This window comes from Lissotriton vulgaris, chromosome 3_1 (genome assembly GCF_964263255.1).
Source record: "Lissotriton vulgaris chromosome 3_1, aLisVul1.2, whole genome shotgun sequence".
Lineage (NCBI taxonomy): Eukaryota > Metazoa > Chordata > Amphibia > Caudata > Salamandridae > Lissotriton > Lissotriton vulgaris.
This window is the reverse complement of record NC_141689.1, coordinates 885,161,072-885,182,106: the sequence shown is the minus strand read 5'-3', so window position 1 is coordinate 885,182,106 and position 21,035 is coordinate 885,161,072. Positions and strand designations below refer to the sequence as shown.

The 21,035-nt window shown below is 41.4% G+C and overlaps 1 protein-coding gene across 1 annotated transcript in view; it reads left to right on the top strand.

Moving 5' to 3' along the window:
- Window positions 1-19,539, top strand: part of LOC147727161 (uncharacterized) — a 33,112-nt gene extending 13,573 nt beyond the window's left edge. Inside the window, exon 3 of the mRNA XM_086963578.1 lies at window positions 19,481-19,539. Coding sequence (XP_086819704.1) covers window positions 19,481-19,539 — 59 coding nt within the window. The remainder of the gene's footprint in view (window positions 1-19,480) is intronic.
- Window positions 19,540-21,035: the final 1,496 nt, after the last annotated feature.

The window sequence follows — 21,035 nt, the reverse complement described above, 5'->3', positions numbered from 1 at the left end:
TTATATTTGAGCCCCGGGGGATGGGGTCCCCGGGGATTGTAAAAAATTAGTGATAGATGCTACATTTTTTTTACGGTATATTTAGTGTACGCGTACTGTGCGAATTCTGAAATTCGTTTCATAGGCGTACGTAAGCAAGAAAAAATCAATTAAAAAATATATATTTTACAGATATCTATCAAGTTTATGTGTTTATATGTTGGTTGCTTGTAATGAGACCTTTTCTCTTTATTTGGCTTATAAGTAAGTGCTTATGCATAGTCTAAATTTGTTGAGGAGCAGTGTTTTATACAGTGCTGAACTTTTGACCTCTGTTGACAGTTGACTTTTGCATGATCTGTTGGGGGTAGGGTGGAAAGTTATGTCAGTTGGAAAGGTTTGAAATGTTAAAGCAATAGAAATGTGTGTTTCGTTTTGAATGTGTGAAGAATTTTAATTGGTTGTTTATATGTATGTATGTGTAAAATGAGAGGGAAAATGTTCCTTTTCGTGGTTCTGCTGCAAACACTGAACTAGAGAGATTCTGTGTAAGAATATCTACTGTGTGAGTGGCATTCTTCTTAATCTACAAATCAATTTGAAAGGTGAGTTGTTAAGTTGTATGGGAATGTATGTGGTGCATCTTTGTACATTAAGGAATTATGGGGCATATTATCAAGACAGGCGATAAAATTATCGCCACTTTATTGGCAGAAAACTAAAGATAAAACGGCGATAATGGGCTTGATAATATGCTCTATGGAATTCCAATCGAAGCCCTTGTTAGATGTGAAGGACATCTAACATGGGCTTTGATTGGAATTCCATAGAGCATATTATCAAGCCCATTATCGCCGCTTTATCAGCAGTTTTCTGCCGATAAAGTGGCGAATATTTTATCGCCTGTATTGATAATATGCCCCTGTATTCGTCCCTTGTTATATGGCTGAGATACCCGCCACCCCCTCTCAACACAATCCCCAAGGATGGGAAACCGGAAACAGTTCTGAAGTTTTTGGAAGACGGGAGGGAGTGACCCTCCCGGCCGTATTTATTAAAATATGAAACAAAATTAAAACATTAAATCAACAGTTTCATATTATGTACAATTTCATTACCACATTGCGATGTTTGGCTAACCTTAACATATCCTCTAATACAAAGGTTCTCCTAGCCGAACTAACATCCTACCAAACATTTACTTAACTTTTGAAATTGTACATCCTAACGTTTAAGGGCCAACGGCAAGGTCGTAACCGGTGTCAAGATCCCTAACCCAGACATATCCCCCTCACTTGTGAGGGGCGGCACGGAGGCATACCTCAAGTGCAACTACCAATTTCCCTTGACTTGACGGGGGCCCCAATAAAACTCGATGCCACTTAAAGGTCGTACGAGGACTCGTGTGAGGTATCTAGAAGGTAGCGTAGACCCCCCCCCAAACCCCACACAACTTACCACATCTGCCGTCGCAGACGTCCTGGCCCCGGGAAATTCCCCAGGAGGGGGCTGTAACCCCTCCTACCCATGAAGGGGCCTTGACCGCCTTCCCTTTCCTTTCGGCGACCCATCCTTAGAAGGGACCGCCTCCCCGTTGAGGGGCCAATGGCCACCTCCCCCGAGCGCCCCCATCCGTAATGGGTGACGCCCACTCATAGGGATCTTCCAATTAGTGCTCACCGATCATGACCTTACCGCCCGACCAAAATAAATACGACAATGATAACTACATAACTAAAGACTAAATATAACAGACAGTAGCAACAACAACTTTATTCAAAGCATGCTTACTGATGAACACTAAAGCAGAATTACTTTATTTGCAAAACATAACACAAATCGATCATTCTTTATTGCATACTCAAAATCTTCACGATAATACCACAACCTGTAAACGAAAATCAGAATTATCCATCAAACTTTATTTAAAACCACTCGCTGTCTTCAGGGGCTGGTGGGTGGGTCAAAATTGGCTCTTCGTTCCGTCTCGAGCTCACGTGCAGCGAGGAGGTGCAGCTTCAGAGCACAGGAACAAGAGGATGCTTTCTGGTCTTGTTCCTCCTTTTATCCGTCTTCAGGGCGGGCGTAAACCCGCCCCTGCCTGCCCCAAGGGCGTGGCCAGCCGCGTCAGTGTCTAGGCCAACCCACTCTAGGGCGGGAAAAGGCGCGCCTCGGCTACGCCGCTTCGGGCATACCAGCCGAGACTCGCCTCCCGCCCAAGATGGCTTCCCGGGGGGATCGTGGTACTCTGCCATACGTTCGGGGGGACCGATTGGTCGCCCCTTTCCATATGGCTGAGATACCCGCCACCCCCTCTCAACACAATCCCCAAGGATGGGAAACCGGAAACAGTTCTGAAGTTTTTGGAAGACGGGAGGGAGTGACCCTCCCGGCCGTATTTATTAAAATATGAAACAAAATTAAAACATTAAATCAACAGTTTCATATTATGTACAATTTCATTACCACATTGCGATGTTTGGCTAACCTTAACATATCCTCTAATACAAAGGTTCTCCTAGCCGAACTAACATCCTACCAAACATTTACTTAACTTTTGAAATTGTACATCCTAACGTTTAAGGGCCAACGGCAAGGTCGTAACCGGTGTCAAGATCCCTAACCCAGACATATCCCCCTCACTTGTGAGGGGCGGCACAGAGGCATACCTCAAGTGCAACTACCAATTTCCCTTGACTTGACGGGGGCCCCAATAAAACTCGACGCCACTTAAAGGTCGTACGAGGACTCGTGTGAGGTATCTAGAAGGTAGCGTAGACCCCCCCCCAAACCCCACACAACTTACCACATCTGCCGTCGCAGACGTCCTGGCCCCGGGAAATTCCTCAGGAGGGGGCTGTAACCCCTCCTACCCATGAAGAGGCCTTGACCGCCTTCCCTTTCCTTTCGGCGACCCATCCTTAGAAGGGACCGCCTCCCCGTTGAGGGGCCAATGGCCACCTCCCCCGAGCGCCCCCATCCGTAATGGGTGACGCCCACTCATAGGGATCTTCCAATTAGTGCTCACCGATCATGACCTTACCGCCACAGGTCCGGATAGTTGACCGGCTATCCGGACCCCCCACCACACTCCTACCTAAAGGTCATGTTTTAACGTCTTCAGCCAAGCTATGAAGTCTCCTATGAGTAACTCATTCCCCATCCGAGACAAATGAACACCATCCCCCAAGTACATACTGTCATCATTAATACACCCATGCGAGATAGAATGCAGTGCATTGGAACGGAACAACCTACTCACTTTGTTATTAATTTTTCTCACAGAATGATTTAAAGCAGAAACAGAAAAAGCCCCCCGCCACACTTTTCGTGGGATCATATGGGACCACGCAATTGTGCACCCTGGAACTCTCCTCGCTAACCAACTTACAGTGGAAAGCATCGCCTCCAGGAGAAGTCGTCTACCAGTGGTGACCAAATCATTGCCCCCAAGATGTACTATGACTACAGACGGCGGTGACCTCGTCCGCCCTAGCAAACCCTCGAAAAATGATTGAAACTGGTCAATACAGAGACCGCCCTTTCCGTAGAAGGACACACTGTACCCGTATTCCCCAGCCACGTGCACCATGTCACCTGCCTTGAATACGTCCGCGGCACGCCTCACGTATGAGTGGCCCACGACCCACACCTCCTTTTTCACAGCCGGTGATGTCTGACCGCTGGCCCGGTGTTGGGTCGACTGCATAGTCCGCCCCGCCTCGTAGGCTTGCGTAACTGAAAACCAAACAAAACAAGAAGCGTGAGTACATCATTACAGCTTCACAACATGTGCAAACGCACATACCTTTTATAACAATTGGAGGACCAACGCCCCACACGTTTAACTTGTTCCACATTCAGACCCCTGGCTGTAGCCTCTGTAGCAGCCCCTATCCGAAAGGAATGGGTCCCAAACTCGCCCGGGTTCAAGCCCGCAGCTGTAATCGACATCGCAAGCACCCGCTGAAACTGAAACCTTGTCAGTGGGGTGGCGTCCGCGTGTCTCAACAAGGTCCCCCCCCATGATGCCACCCTTCGTGTTAAATAATCCTCTAAACACTTCACTGGGCACATGGACGACCCGGGAATCCTCAAGAAGCGTGAGTACATCATTACAGCTTCACAACATGTGCAAACGCACATACCTTTTATAACAATTGGAGGACCAACGCCCCACACGTTTAACTTGTTCCACATTCAGACCCCTGGCTGTAGCCTCTGTAGCAGCCCCTATCCGAAAGGAATGGGTCCCAAACTCGCCCGGGTTCAAGCCCGCAGCTGTAATCGACATCGCAAGCACCCGCTGAAACTGAAACCTTGTCAGTGGGGTGGCGTCCGCGTGTCTCAACAAGGTCCCCCCCCATGATACCACCCTTCGTGTTAAATAATCCTCTAAACACTTCACTGGGCACATGGACGACCCGGGAATCCTGCGTATAATTATGCAGTCACCCATCCCACTCTGATCGGTCTTGGACCTCACAAACGAGACAGTCATTGTCTCCCCTCTGAACTGAACGTGCTCTGCGCACAGCCCTCCCGTCACATCCTGCTTATTCCTCGCCACTAATTCGCTTACCCGCATAGCCCCATGAAATGCCAGCATAAAAGCGGCTCGGAATAACACTGTCTCAAACTGAGATGAACATGTTGTAGGGAGTCTGGATAATAACTGGGCCAACCTATCCAAACCTATCGGGCGCCTCTCATCTACTCTGCGACCCTCAAGGCGTTGCCACCCACGTAGCGCTTTTTGCACAACGAAAGACGCTGTCGGGTCCTGGATCCCATGAGCCCTAGCAACAAAGGAAATGGCAGCCCGATGCCTCTGGGCCGTGGCCACCGATTTCCCTGCCAGATGTAACGACATCAGAAAGTTCACTACCCATTCCTCCTGGCCCCAAAGCTCCTCCCTAGCAGTCCCCAAAAAGGCTAAATAGGACCGGAACGCCCCTTCATATGCCTTCCTCGTCCTGGGTGCTAAACTCTCTCCCACGAGGTTACGAAGTTCGGGGCACCGAGAGACCAGAGAGCTTCGGGAAAGGGTGCTGGCTCCGGGTCCGCTGTGGGAAGAAAACCCCAGAAGGCCTGCATACGAAAACGAGAAAGGGCATCAGCCGCCTGGTTCATTACCCCCGGGACATGTCTTGCTTTGAATAGCACATTCAATTGCATACACAGTAATACGATTTCCTTGAGCAGTCTCAAAATCCATTTGCATCGTGCTGCCTGGCTATTGATACACTCAACCACGGTCATATTGTCAGACCAAAATACCACAGAGTGATCTCTGAACCCTTCGGGCCACGTTCTCAGGGCCACCAAAATGGGGAAAAGTTCCAGGAAAGCAATGTTACTTGTCAGTCCACTGTTATGCCACCATGCCGGCCATTTTTGTGCAGACCATCGAGTGCCGAAAATGGCACCAAAACCCATGCTCCCTGCCGAATCTGTCCACAGCCCCAGCTCCTCAGAGGACACGGCCGGTTTGTTCCAGACGACTCGACCATTGAAATCCGCCAGAAATGCCAACCAAATGCGCATGTCCTGGCGGACCTCTGCCGAGAGCCTTGTGCGATGATGGCCCTCCTTCAGTCCGACCATTGCTTGAGCGATCGAACGGGAAAAAGGGCGGGCCATTGGTATAACTCTTAGGGCAAAATTCAACTGTCCCACTAACTGCTGTAATTGATGCAGCTTAACCTTAGATTCACTCATACACATTTGCAGGGATGCCCTGAACTTTAACACTTTATCACCTGGCAAACGGAAACAACCTTCTCCGGAGTCTAACTCGATCCCCAGAAACTCGAGGCAAGTCGAAGGACCCGCCGTCTTACCTGGTGCTAATGGCACGCCAAACTGATTCATTAAAACACAAAATGCAGCCAAAGCTTGCCCACATTCCGGATCCCCGGCTGCCCCCAGGAACAAAAAATCATCGAGATAATGCATCACATGTTGGAAACCCGTCTTCTTAGTGAAGACCCATTGTAGGAAACTACTGAATTTCTCGAAATAGGCACAAGATATAGAGCATCCCATCGGCATACACCTATCCATTTAATACTGACCCTGAAACATGAATCCCAGGAGACGCTGATCGTCTGGATGTACCGGGAGCAACCGGAACGCTGACTCGATATCAGATTTTGCCATCAGCGCACCGGGCCCCAGGCGATTCAAAATGGCTACGGCCTCATCGAAGGATGCGTACCGCACCGAACACATTTCCGGGTCTATCGCTTCGTTTACAGAAAGACCACGTGGGGCTGACAAATTATGTATCAGCCGAAACTCACCCGGGTCCTTCTTGGGGACCACTCCTAAAGGCGAACAAACAAAGTTAGCAACCGGGGGTACACTAAACGGACCGGCGACTCGACCTCGAGTAACCTCCTTCCGGATCTTTTCCTGTACCACGGTCGTATGCTGCAAGACCGATATCTGATTTTTGCATTTTTCCACACCCTGAAAGTCCCCCACTGGGATGCGGAAACCATATGAAAACCCATTCCGCACCACCCCAGCGGAAGCACGATCCGGGTATTCACTGAGCCAGGGAATCATTGCCAAGGTATCAATCGGGGTAGGTAAAGGCGCCCCTCGGACTATGTTAGACCTGTTTGGCACCTCCTCTACCCCCGTTATCACCCGTTTTGGCTCTGCACGTGGACTCAGGATGGGATGATTGCCCACACCCACTACATTCGTGTCTAAATTTGCACGACCCCTGGGGCCTAGTACATTTACCCCTGTTAAAGTTCCAACAAACCCCCTTTTTACCTGCATTACCGGTAGGCCTCGAGTGATTGTCGGTACCCGTACCTGATCGAAAGGGTGTCCCCGCATACTGACGGGAGGATTCGCCCACGTTACTCCCTACCAATGGCAATTTCAACATACCAGTATCCTTCATTTTGGACCAGGACACAGAATCATAACAATCCCAAGTTAAGTTTTTATCATGTTCTTTTGCTTTTCTGAAAATATTATCATAGCAGAACCAATGATTACCCTCGTGTGATACAGAGTACCCCATGATCCGTGACTGATAAATCGGCAATTCGGGTAGCAATTCGGGCCTTCGTTCTCCCAAGATCGATGTGAAAACCCCCCACGCCTTTCCCCAATTGCCAATGTTTTCATTTACCTTAAAGGCGGCCATCTTTGCGCGCCAAACACTCGGATGCATGAGGTCCTTCTGGCCTTTAACATGCTCCATCTCATAATGATCAGTAAGCAACGAGAAGATGTTTACATACTCCCCTGCCCATATCTTTTCTTTAATAGCTAAAGGGACATGCTGACCCAACTTCTCCCTTCGAGAGGGTGCCGACTCCTCCCTCGCAATCGGCAATGGCCGCTTACCTGAACCGGACGCTGTGTCTGTGACTGAAACCGTCCCCTGTGGCTTCTCTACGGTCGCAGCCGGCGTGGATACCCTCGCTGCTTCCCGTGTTTCACGCAGTTGCTTCATCAACACCTGCGCGTCGACAGCCGTGGCGCCCTCGCTACCTTTACCCAACCACGCTGCTAATTGTGCTGCCAGCTCGGGCGGCATATCTTCCCCGGACACGGGGGTGACCACAACGGGAATCGGATTCCCATCCTCCGGCACGGGCGTGGGTGCTTCGAGCGGGACCCGGGATATCTCCCCCAGCTGCTCCCCTCCTGGGCCTCTTGCCTTTTCCTCCCGGGGCTGCTCCCACCAAAGGACGTTTCGGCCCCCCTTCCTCGTCTTTATCCATTCGCCTCTTTAGGTCGGTCACCTCTTTCATGAGAACACGCAGCATCTGGTCGGTAGTCATTCGCTTTCCCGCCTTCTTCGGCATTCTCCAACAGAGTATCTGGAAAACAAACAAGAACGATTACAACGCTCAAAATTGGCTCTTCGTTCCGTCTCGAGCTCACGTGCAGCGAGGAGGTGCAGCTTCAGAGCACAGGAACAAGAGGATGCTTTCTGGTCTTGTTCCTCCTTTTATCCGTCTTCAGGGCGGGCGTAAACCCGCCCCTGCCTGCCCCAAGGGCGTGGCCAGCCGCGTCAGTGTCTAGGCCAACCCACTCTAGGGCGGGAAAAGGCGCGCCCCGGCTACGCCGCTTCGGGCATACCAGCCGAGACTCGCCTCCCGCCCAAGATGGCTTCCCGGGGGGATCGTGGTACTCTGCCATACGTTCGGGGGGACCGATTGGTCGCCCCTTTCCAAACGTTTCATAGTAGTAAATGTGTTCTCCTATAATGTATGCTGCTATGTTTTTTTGTTAAAATATCACATTGTGCGTCTGTGTACATTAAGGAATTATGGGCCATATTATCAAGAAAGGGCAAAACATTATCGCCGCTTTTATCGGCAGGAAACTTCAGCTAAAGTAGCGATAATGGGCTTGATAATATGCCCTTATGAATTCCCATAGAAGCCCAGGTTATGATGTTAACCTGGGCTTCTATGGGAATTCACAAGGCCATATTTTCAAGCCCATTATCGCTGCTTTAGCTGCAGTCTCTTGCCGATAAAAGCGGCGATAATGTGTCGCCCTTTCTTGATAATATGGCCCAATATTTGTCGATTTTTCCATATTTCTAGCCTCTCTTTTTATACTCCCCTCTCTCTCCTCTTACTCCTTTCTCTCTCTCTGTACTACTGTCTTTTTTTTATATTGTCCTCTGTGGTCATATTGCCCTTCTTTGACTTTATATTTTCCTGTTTCTCCTCTTATACCTTCTGTCTCCTCATTTTCTTCCCTTTCTCTTCATATTTCATTTTTTTCTTGACACTCCCTGTTCTGTCCTCTTTCTCATTTCTCTCCCTCTGTATGTAGTCTGGGTCGATTTACAAGCCCCTTGTGCGTCTTTGTTGTTTTATTGTGCTAGTTTTTTTGATGTAATAGTGCAGAAATAATGTAGTAAATTGCATATGTATTTGGAAAATGAGTCGGTGTTTTTCACTGAAATGTAGTAATTATATACATGGAATATGTATAGTCACTTAAACGTTTTTCAGTAGTAAATGGTAAAATGCATGGTCTAATTTTTTTTGTCTAATATCACACTGTGCATGTGTGTACATTAGGAAATCATATTCGCCCCTTTTTAAACGTTTTACAGTAGTAAATGTGTTTTGGTAAAATGCATGGTCTTATAACTTTTTGGGTAATATCACACTGTGCATCTGTGTACATTAGGAATTATGGGGCATTATTATCAAGGACCGGTGTTAAAATTATCGCTGTTTTATCGGCGGGAAACTGCCGCTAAAACTGCGATAATGGGCTTTATAATACGCCCTTGTTCTGATGTTAACATGGGCTTCTATGGGAATTAACAATGGCGTATTATCAAGCCCATTATCCCCGTTTTAACTGCAGTTTCCTTCTGGTAAAACTGCGATAATTTTAACACCGGTCCTTGATAATATGCCCCTGAATTCGCCACTTTTTGTATATTTTCAACACTCTCTTGTCATACTCCCTCCTCTCTTGTCTTACTCCTTCCTTTCTCATTATACTATCTTCTTTTTCTTATACTCTGCTCTCTTTTTATATATTTTTTTCATACTTGCTCCTCTTTCTGCATATTTGTCCTCCTCTTTATATTTTCTCTTGTCTTTATATTCACCACTTTTGTCATAGTTCTTACTGTCTTCTCATAGTACTCCCTCTCTCCTTATACGGTCAGTCTTCCTTTATATTTGTCTTTTCTCCACATTTTTGTCTCTGTATCTTTTTACATTCCTTCTTCTTTCTTCATATATACTCTTCTGTTCTTATATTCTCTGTTTCTTCTTATTCTCACTGTTCTTTGCAGGTACTCCCTATTGTATAGTATTTTCTCATACTTTTCATTTTCTTCTAATACTCTTCTCTCTGTACTCACATTTCTCCTCTCTTTTCTTATACTTTGCACTCTCTACTAATATGGCCGCCTTTTCTTATTGTCATATTCATCTCCTCATTTTATCCCCTCTTCTTATACTCCCCTGTTTTCATATTCTCCTCTCTCTTCTCTTACTTCTCGATGTCTCCTCTTTCTACTGAGTTTTTCTTATATTTCCTATTGTCCTATACTCTTTCTCTCTGTGTTCATATTTTCCTCTTTTTCTTCATATCTCTTTTCTATTTTCATTTTCTGTCCTCTCTGTTTATACTTTTTAAATCTGTTAATATTGTTTGCTCTCTTCCCTTACTTCTCCTTGACTCCCTGCATACACTGTGCAGCACTTTCCTCATATTCTCTGTCTTTTCATACTGACCTCTCTCTTTATATTCGTTTCTCTTGTCATACTTATGCCTTTTTCGTCATACACTTTTCACTCTTCATAATCCTCCGTCTGTTTATACTCCTTCTTTTCTCCTCAGACTATATCCTCTGTTCTTGTACACCCATTTTTTCCTTATGCTCCACTTTTCCTCACATTCTCCGTGCTCTCTTCTGGTACTGTTCTCTCTGTCCTTATACACACTGTCCTTTGCTAGTATTCCTTTATTGTTCTTATAGTTGCGCGTCTTTTTACATATTCCTTCTTTTTTCTTTAGAGTGTTTCTCTCTCTTCTTATAGTGCCCCCTCTGTCCTCTTACTCTCTTTTTTTTCTTCTTATACTTTTTCTTCTCACCTCATATTTCCATCTTTCTCTTCATATTCTCCCTTACCTATTCATACTTTCCAGGTTATTCATACTTCCTTTATCCCGTTATATTGCAGTGTCTGTTTATACTCCCCTTTTTCGTTATATTTCCCTTGTTTCATACTCCTTCCTCTCTTGTTGTGAGTACATTTATTTTCATAGTCTCACGTTTGTCCTCATAATCCTCCCTCTGTTCTTATAAGTAATATTATAGAATATTTCATATATTTATTTTTGTAATGTTATATATATTTCTTTATAATAGATTCTGTTTATCAATACTGAAAAAACTGTATCATGCCTACGAAATCTCAGAAGAGGAAACAACGAAAGAAAGGTGTTTATTTGAAGAGAAGTCATCCATAAGATTTACATGAAGAACCATGTGTTAACAAATAGAAAAAAAGTCCTGGTAAGAGAAGGAACACTTTTTTGAGGAAAATATTAAAGACTAAGGGCCGATGTAGGTAATTCTAATTTACCACTTCTAAAATACCGAATCATACTGATTCGGTATTTAAGAAGTGGTAAATTAGAAGGGGGGAAATGTAGGTATTTCAGATTCGGTAAATACTGAATCGTTAAGATTCGGTATTTACCGATACTGTAAATACCAAATCGGTAAAGCCCATTGATTCCTATGGGCATTACAGCCCATAGGAATCAATGGTCATTACCGAATCTCTATTTACCGATTCGGTAAATACCGATTTTTGCAAGGGTGGAGGGGGTGTCACTTTGAAACCCTCTTGCACCCCAATTCCGGACTTGTGTGCCATATGGCACACAGACATGCCCTAAGGGCATGTCTGTGTGTCACATTGCACAGGTGTGCATGCACAGATGTGCATGCACACCTGTATTCGGTATTTTACCACCCAATTGGATTGGGTGGTAAAATACCGATTCTTAAAGCCCTGTGGCACTCTGACATGTGCCAGCTACATCTGCATTTCCAGAATCAGTATTTTACCGAGTCTGTATTTAACGATTCGGTAATTTTACCGAATTGGTAAATACAGAATCGGTAAAATACTGATTCTGTAAATGCATGCCCTACATATGAAAACCGTAATACTAGTCGGAAACGGCCGAATTCGGCCGTTTCCGACCGGTGTTAGGGCACCTACATCGGGCCCTAAGAGTAGTGTGCACAAAGTGAAAAATGGTATTAGTGTATCTGCAACGAAAAAGAAAAAGAAGAATAAAGAGAATAATCATGGAAAGTCAACTACAGAAAAAATAGTGTATAGTAAAAGGAGGAAACCCCAAATTATGGAAATTAGGAAAAAAATGTTTTATAATAGAGTTGTGTTAAATTTAATTAAAGAAATAAGGGATGTAAAAAAAACAGCATTTTATAAGAAGAAGAAATGTATATAAAATATAGTTGAGAAGGCTTTTGAATTGAAAAACCAGTTGTTTATTTTAGTAATCAATAGAATTCAATCACTAGATAAGCCAATCCATTTAATGAAGGCCAAAAGTAAGTGGAGAAGAGTAATTAACAGAAGTAATTTTTGTGAGGTTTTTTGGGGTGAATGGAAACATAGTTCAAGTTCTGAGCCTTTTTTTAATGAAGAAAGTTATCTTCAGAGTAATGATTTGTTGCATGCAGTTGACACTAGTGGTCGTGCCTATGAGGTTAGAAATGTTTGTCCTATTGAGAAAGAGAAAATTGTTCCTAGAAATGCAGAAGAGGTGTTACCTGATGAAGTTTTAGGGAGACGTCCTAAAGCTCCAGTGTACACTTGGAATTGTAGTAGTATTTGTAGTGTACGGCAAGAATTTATTGATTTTGTACGCAATTTCTTACGTAACTATACTAAGAAGAGTGTTAACTAAAAGAATAATATGTTGCAAGGAGTTTCTCTCACCCTTGCAGAGTGAGAGAAAATACTGGTTTGCAAGGTCATTCTCTGGCTTGAGTTTCTAAAAAAGTATGTCGAAGTGTTTTTCACCACTTCAGGATGTTAGCAGTACATCATTCTGAAATGAGGAAATTAGTCAGAAGATTGTATTATGCAAAAAGTCCAGCTCTACTGTTAAAAAAGTTGAACAGTGCTCTTTTGCATGGATCTGTATCAAATGTAAAGAACGTTTGTGATGAAATTGAGGTTAGTTATTTTGGTCCTGAGGAGGACAGTGCAGAAATTGAGATATTAATAGAAGGAAATATAGAAGAGAATGTACAACATTGTAGTACAGAAAATTTTGAGCAAGAAATTACAAAGTTTAAGGTGATTTCAGGTGAAAGGCCAAATTATTGGTGTGTCTGTTGTCGGCGAATTCATTATAAACATCAGACCAGGACTATTGATTTGTATTTAAAAAGTGAAAAGGAAAATAATAATGAGTGGAAGGATTTTGCAACTTATTTGTTGGTAGAGTATTGTTTTAATTTGGGTTATGATCAGCGTATTTGTAAATATTGTTATAACAAAGTAGACGAGAACAAAATGCCTGCTATAACTGTGCATACTAATCTTGAGTTGGTAAATATTCCTTCTGAACTGATGGATTTAAATACCTATGAGTCTATTCTTATTGAATGTGTGCATCCATTTCAGGCTATTGTTCGTATGGAGCCTAAGACAGGAAAATTGCCTCCTTCTGATTTACAGAGAGGATTAAAGGGAAGAGTTGCATATTTGGCTCTAGATTTAAAGAAAAATATTGAAACAATTGGTGTACAAAATGTTGAGGATGAACCTTTAGTTATTCTTGTTAATGGCGTTCCTACTAAGAGTATGAAAATCTGTCAAGAATTAGTGGATGTTAGGAAAGTGAAAAAGGTAACGGTGTATCTGGTAAAAAATAATCAATATTACAGAAATGTGTATGTGAGAGAAGAAGAAATAACTGTAGAAGAAGATAGTGACTTGCCATCTGGACAAATTAAAAAGTGGATGTGTCCAGAACTGAAGAAATCTACGAACATTACAGTGTTCATCCACTGCATTCTAAAGAACTGATGGGGAATACTATAGAGTTATTCCAATGAAAGAAGCAAAAGAAAGTCCCATTAGTGTATGGGAAAAAAGCTTGGAAACTCATTGTTTCCCCTAGTTGTTTCCCACAGGAAAAGGAGGACGATATGATGACCGACCTGTGCAGATTCCTACATCTGAATACCGGACATCAAGATTATATGCAGAAGATCCAAGATTTCGACATGTATTCCATATTTGTTTCTTCTTTTGTTTGAGAGTGATTTGTCTGGACTTTCTTATGCAGTAAACCATTTATTGAAAACAGGTGTAGATCTGAACAATGTTTCAGCAAAGGAATTTATGGATAAAGTACGGCAGAAAGATAATGTTTTGGAATCTCAGCTAATTAATCTCATGGCATGTTAGCGTGGTACTAATGAGTACTGGTACCGTCGTCATGGAGAACTGAAATGTATGCTAAGGAACTTAGGAACTCCTACATGGTTCCTTACTCTAAGCTGTGCTGATTATGCTTGGGATGATTTACTTCAATTTCTTCGAGAAGCAAATCCAAATATACTAAATATTGAATACAAGACACCTGGAGAATTGTGCTCTTTGGATCCAGTTAATGTATGCAGGTATTTCAATCATAGATTTGAAGCTATGATGTCTTTTATCACCAATAAAAAAATCCTCCTCTTGGAGAGGTTCTGGACTTCTTTTGGAGAAAGGAGTACAGTGAACAGTTGTATGTCATCTTTGCGACATACTATCACAAGAAAGTCTCCAAAAAATACCGACAACTTAAGAAGAAATGAGGAGTCAAAATACATAAATGACTATAACCCAGTCATTTTGCCCATGTGGAATGCTAATATGGATATTCAATATGTTGCAGACAATTCCATTGCTGTTGCTCGATATGTAACATCGTACATAACAAAATCAGAAAAGACGGAATTGAAGGAAATGTGGGAAGAGATTTCCCACGAGAAGAGTCTAAGTAAGAAATTATATACTTACAGTTTGAAGATGTTATCTCATCGAGAAATTGGAGCGAATGGATGCTCGGATCGCTTATCATCTGCAAGTCTATACTCCAAATCTAGAAGAATCATTTGGGTGAGTCTAGGTCCTGCTGCAACACGAAACCGAGTTCTTAAATCTGCACAAGAAATTGAATATTTAGCTGAAAAAGAGCCAGAAAGTACAGCTATTGTGAAAACAAATATGTTGGATACATTTTATCCAAATAGAAGTCATCATCTTGTGAACATTTGTCTCTATGAAGTGCTGCAAAACTATATTTTTATACAGAATATTACAGAAAACATCAATAATGGTATATATGCTGTGATTGGTTCTGAATGATGTCTGGTGAAACAAAGAAAAGGACATTTGATTAATCACCTTAAACTGAGTTGCGAAATACCTGACAAAAGGGAATTTTACTATTTTGCTCTTTTGCAACTTTTCAAGCCATGGCGTTCAGAATTGGAATTACTTGGAGATTTTGAGAGCTATGAAGATTCCTTCAATGCAGCTAAATATTCTATAGAATGTCCTGTTTTTGCTAATTATGTAAAAATGTTGAATGACGAAATTGAGCAAGAAGCTACAATTGCAGCTGAGATTGCTAGAGACAGTTCTCAAGAGAGTCAAACTTCTGCTCCATTGAGTCAGGACCGAATAGGAGAACCAATTGCTCAAAATGAAGCAGCAACTGCTATGGAAGAGGTGGAAACAGCAATGTATCAAGCTCAAGAAGATGTAACAAACTTAGGAAACTTGGAAGAACAACTAAATCTTGAGCAGAAAGAAATATAAGAGCAAGTGAGAGAACAGATTGACCATGGATTACTTCATGAGAAGAAAGAGTGTTCTTGCTCATCATTTGAACCTATGCGAATGTATGTGAGTGGATAAGTTGGAACAGGCAAAAGTTTTTTTAATTAAAGTAATCACAACTTTTCTACAGAAAACAACTGAGTCGCATTTGTCTTGTGTTGTCACTGCTCCAACTGGATTAGCAGCCCACAATATTAAAGGAATTACTTTACATTGTTTATTAATGCTACCAGTAGAGCATGAAAACAAATAAGAATACCACAAGCTATCTGGAGAAGCGTGTTGTGAAGTTTCAAGAGTCTTGAGGAAAATGAAACTTCTCAATATTGATGAGTAAAGCATGGTATCAAACTTAATGCTTGCTTTTGTGCATTTAAGAATGCAGCAAATTCTTAAAACAGAGTATGACGTCATAGTTTTTGGAGATCTTCTACAACTTACTCCTGTAAAAGGACAACCAGTTTTTAAAACACTGGCGCATGAAGATCTAGAAAGTCTTTGGGGAGCATTGGAAATGTAAACATTTGGTCATATTTTCAGAATAAGGAACTTAATTACAAATATGCGACAGGCGAATGATGCTGATTATGGAACTATTCTTCAAGATATAAGAATTGGAAAAATGACTGAACATGGCAAACAAGCTTTACAGAGACGATTACTTTCCAATTTGTTTTCAAATGAAAATATTGTCCCGGAGAAAATATACATGAGAATTGCAGAAAACAAATCTGTAATCTGCTTAATGCCAACACTATGTGAATGTTCTATATTCAATGAAGAAATGTTAAAGTTGGAAAATGAAGAAATTATAAAATTGGAAGCTATTGATAAAATAGAACATGAAGGAATCACTATTATTTTGACTGAAAAGTTGAAGAGAAAATTGGATTCTTTAGAGAAATCGATAAGTAAAACTGCTGGTTTAGAAAAGAATTTGTATGCATGTGTAAACTGTAGGGTAATTTTACAATGTAATTTGCATGTGGAAAAAGGTTTAGTAAATGGAGCAATGGGTAAAATTGTTGATTTTGTTCATTATGTGAATAGAGATGGGGTTGAATTTTTGAAAATCAAATTTGATGAAATTGCTGAAGTACAACAATTTAGTCGTTGTTCAGCTCGGTTTTGCTTGTAAAAGATTTGTATGTACGCAGAAAACAGTTTCCTATTTGTTTGGCATATGCGGTGACCATTCATAAATCTCAAGGTTTAAGCGTAGATAGTGCTTTAGTGAATATTGGAAGTACTGTATTTAAAGAGGGTATGGCATATGTTGCTTTGTCTCGAGTCAGAACTTTATCTGGATTGTACTTGATTGATTTTGATGAGACAAAGGTTAGTGCAGATGCAAATTGTGTGAAAGAGTATAATAAGTTAAGAAGAGAATATGCACCCAATTTAGGTCAATATCCAGTATTTGAAAAGTGTGCGGTAGGTAGAAAAAGAAGATTTGAGAAAATCTGTAGTGAAACTGTAGAGAAATAAAAAAACAAGATGAAGTTGCGCCTGCAAGCAAAAAGAAAAAGGACAGTGTTGAAGAGAATGTTGGTTATCGGTTTGAAAATAGTTGTGGTGTCAACTGCTATGCTAATGTAGTTGTTAATGTTGTTTTTGTTCTTGAAAGTTTGCAACAGCAAGTTGTTGAAAATCGGGACGAAAGATTCTGTTCATTGTTGTATTCTGTTTATGAGAAATGTAGTAGTGATAAAAGTAAAATACAAAGTGTTTCTGATATTCGAAATGTTTTGGACATATGTTCTGGTTCTAGTTAATTTCCGCAGAATATTCAGCAAGATTGTCAGGATTTTTTAATGTTTATGCTTGGTGTACTGGAAGATGAAGGTATAGATATTGAAAACCTTTTTGGCCTTTCTTATAAATGGCAACATGACTGTCAGAATTGTTTGTTTACATGTAGCACTAACATTGACACTAAAAGATTCATATATTTGACTTTACCTGACTCTGAATCAGTGTGTTTTAACAATCTAACTATAGGAGCAAGTCAAAACATGGAGCATAGCCAATGTAAATCAGAAATGTCATCAACATTATTTATACAAAGATATGGACAGTATGTAATTTTAATGCAGCAATGTTGTAGAGCTGATTGAAGAAAATTGGAAACTTTAATTAAAAATTTTGTAGCTGGTCAAGATTTAATATCAGGAAGAACTTTCGTAGCTGTTGCAATTATTTTTCATGATGGACCTTCTACAACATCTGGACATTACACTGTTTATTTAAAATGTCTGAAAGGTTGGATACATTGTAATGATAGTCAATTAGTTTTTAAGCAACGTTTGCCTAAGGAGTTACCAAATTCTTACCTAATATTTTTAAAGCCAAAATTTTAAGATCAAAATTTGGCCTTTTAGGATTACTGCTGTTAAGGTAGATTAGTCTGGTGTTGTAGAGTATTTTCTAAGTGAGGGTGAGGAGCTTGAAGGTGACCCTCTTGTTTATATTGAGGCAGTGTAGGTATATCAGGTGGTGGGTGATGTGGCTACAGCAGGGGACATTTTAGATCTGTCAGGTGGAGGTGATTTGGATTTGTTGTAGTCGTTGTGGGTATTTGGCTGGAATTCCCGTGTAGAGTGTTTTGCCACAGTGTAGTCTGCTGCTGATGAGGGCCTGTGTCACTGTTCTTCTTCTTTTGGTTAGGATCCACTTGTAAATGTAGCGGAGCATGTGGAGGGTGTTATAGCAGTACGAGGAGACGGTGTAGACTTGCTTACACATGGAGAGGGAGGAGTTGAGGATGAATACTAGGTTGTGGACATGGTTGGTAGGTGTTGGTACTGTCCACAGTGTAGTCAGCTAGCAGGAGTCGTCCGAGGCTGAAGGGGTGGGTCTGATGATGAATAACTTAATTTTGTGCAAGTTCATGTTTAGAGACCTGCTCTTTATGCAATTGGTGTCGTCCTTCATTGTGTCGTGGAGGTTGCTTTTGGTGGTATGTGGCTTCTTGGTGAGGAAGAGGATGAGCTGGGTGTTGTTGGCGTAGGAGATGTTGTTGAGGTTTTGATGGTGGACTACTTGTGTGAGGGTTGCCATGTAGAGGTTGAATATCGTCGGATTGAGGGATGAGCACTGGGGGACAGAGGAAATGATGTCGGTGGTTTTGGATCAGAAGGCTGGGAGGCAGATGTTCAGGATTACTATTGAACAATTTCCAAAGAAAGAATTTGGCGCATACTATTTGGCCGTAAGTATGTGAAACCAATAATGGGTTTTTGTTGTATATTTTGTCAGCATATATTTGTAAGTAACATTATTTATAGTGTAGGAAAATTAATCATAATGCTTTGTTATTTTATGATTGTTTGAGATGTGTCATATTTACGTAAGAAATTGCTCTTAGAAAAAAACATTTAACATTTAAGATATGTTTTGTTTCTATTTTTTAGATTGTTATTGAGAATGTTGATGGATTTTTTTAAGATAATCTTATTGATTGTCTTTTTTTTGCCTGCTGTTATGTTATGAGTACTATTGAACCCACTGTTTCTAGTGAAATTCAATATATTCTGAGAACAGCAAAAAAAGCAAATGTAATACTTTACAAATTATTTTGTGTTGTAAAAGATATATTGTAACTGTATTTTTTTGTGTCTTCCACAGATGGTAATTTTATAATATATAATTTGTTTATTATTTATTATATTTAAGATTAGTACAAGTAACTGTTAAAAATGGTCGATGAAATGTGCTTCAACGAGCAGAAGTAACAAAACATGGATGGAGAGCATACGTGTGTAAAGATGGTTTGTATCTTTTAAAGACATTTAAAAAAATGATATACTGAGTGTTTCTGTCAGAATCCCTAATCAATCAGTAGATACGATAATGACTTATCTAAACCCTAGCTGGCACAGAAAAGATGAAGAATCCGCAAGGAAACAGACTTGGAGTGCTTTAGTGCAACAGAGGAATTCTAAGATGGTCGCCTCGAGGAAAAACGCGGTGGCGGTCTAGTCATTTACCACACACCTGTGGGGAACCCTTGGTGAGGCGGCGCTCCCTAACAAGTGCGCACTTCACCTAAGAGGTTCCAGAGTTCAGACCCGTTTTTAATTGCTCCATAGATAATCCTGAAGAGAAAGCACAAATATTTCTGAGAGAGTTAAAGAAGGTTCCCGGTTAAACTTACCTTAGTTATCGTGCCCGCAACTAGAATTCAGCTTCCGAGTTGGAAGAAGCCCGAACATTGCACAGCGGTTGATTTTCCCATCGCGGCTCCTTCCGGGCAGACAGACTCAGTCATGTTCGGCAGCTGAAGAGCAGAGAGAACAAGAAACCATACAAGAAAGCTACGTTATAGTTGACAAAAGTATATTCTTGGAAAATAATCGTATGACAAGTTACTGAGTGACTAAACCTACCTGACATTATAGACAATATTGAATGTACTCAGTCGATGTATTTTCTATAACCTAAAACAAGAAACGATAAAATTCGTTTTAAGCAAGGTCCTAAGGGAAAAGAACACATTGAGTAAGGAATACCAGAAAGACTCTTCAATTAAGAAGGAACATTAGTAAAAAACACAAGATATTCAAGGATTGACAGAATAGATAACAAGCAACTGCATAAAGAAAGTTTGGTAGAAGAATACAAGGAAATTAATAATATAAAAATTAGACAATAAACTGAGAGGCCTAGGTTATTGAATGTTATGTAATTATAGGTTATCAGCAGTGAGAAAAATAAAGAACCGCAAGCTACAAGGTTGCAGATAAACACTAGAGGAGAGGCTAGTTCGAAAGACCAAGGGGTAGGTAATTAGTAGCGTTAGACTAAATTATAGATAAGGAATAGAGATAGAGTAGGGTAGGGTATTAAATAATTGTTCTTTGTTAGATCCGTTATGTATCCATGTCAAGGGATTGTCTGTGAATAAAACAAGACAGCCAGAGAGAAGGTGCCAAGGAGGAAATAGAGAGGTCGTGAGCCAGTCTCTTCTTCTTTATTATTTTTTCCCATCCCCATTCTCCCATGTTTTTTTTTTAGAGATTAGATTAAAAGGTTTGGTCTCTGGAGGATCCTGGAGGGGGAGTTGGGAACTAGCGTCATCTGTTCCTGTGCAAGTATCCGGTAAGAGTTTCTGGGCTTACTGTTCCTGACAGTACCAGTGTTCTATACCTGTTGTTGTGAGTATTTTCGACTTATATAAGGAATTACTACTTTCTAATTATGTTAAAAGGTGAGTAGTGGATAGGTCTTTAAGAGTTTATTTGTGTGAAAACACATGAAGTATTCAAAAAGTAGTGTGATAATGATATCTAAATATACACAGATACACAGTGTTATTCTGGACAATTAATAGTATCTCTTGCATTTTACTAAAACACATTTACTATTTTGGAATGGGTAAGGTGAATAGACATATTCTACATTTTTTTGTACTGTATTTTACTATAGCAGCCTGAGTCTTTTCCTATAGTCATAAGGAGTGACTGGTTTCAAAATTTAAGAAAACCTAAGAACAAGTCAAGTCAAGTCAAGTCAATGAATTTATATAGCGCGCTACATACCCAGAGGGTCTCAAGGCGCTTGAAGAAGGGTGGGGAATTACTTGTCGAATATCCACGTTTTAAGTTGCTTTCTGAATGCTAGGTGGTTCTGAGTAAGGCGAAGGTG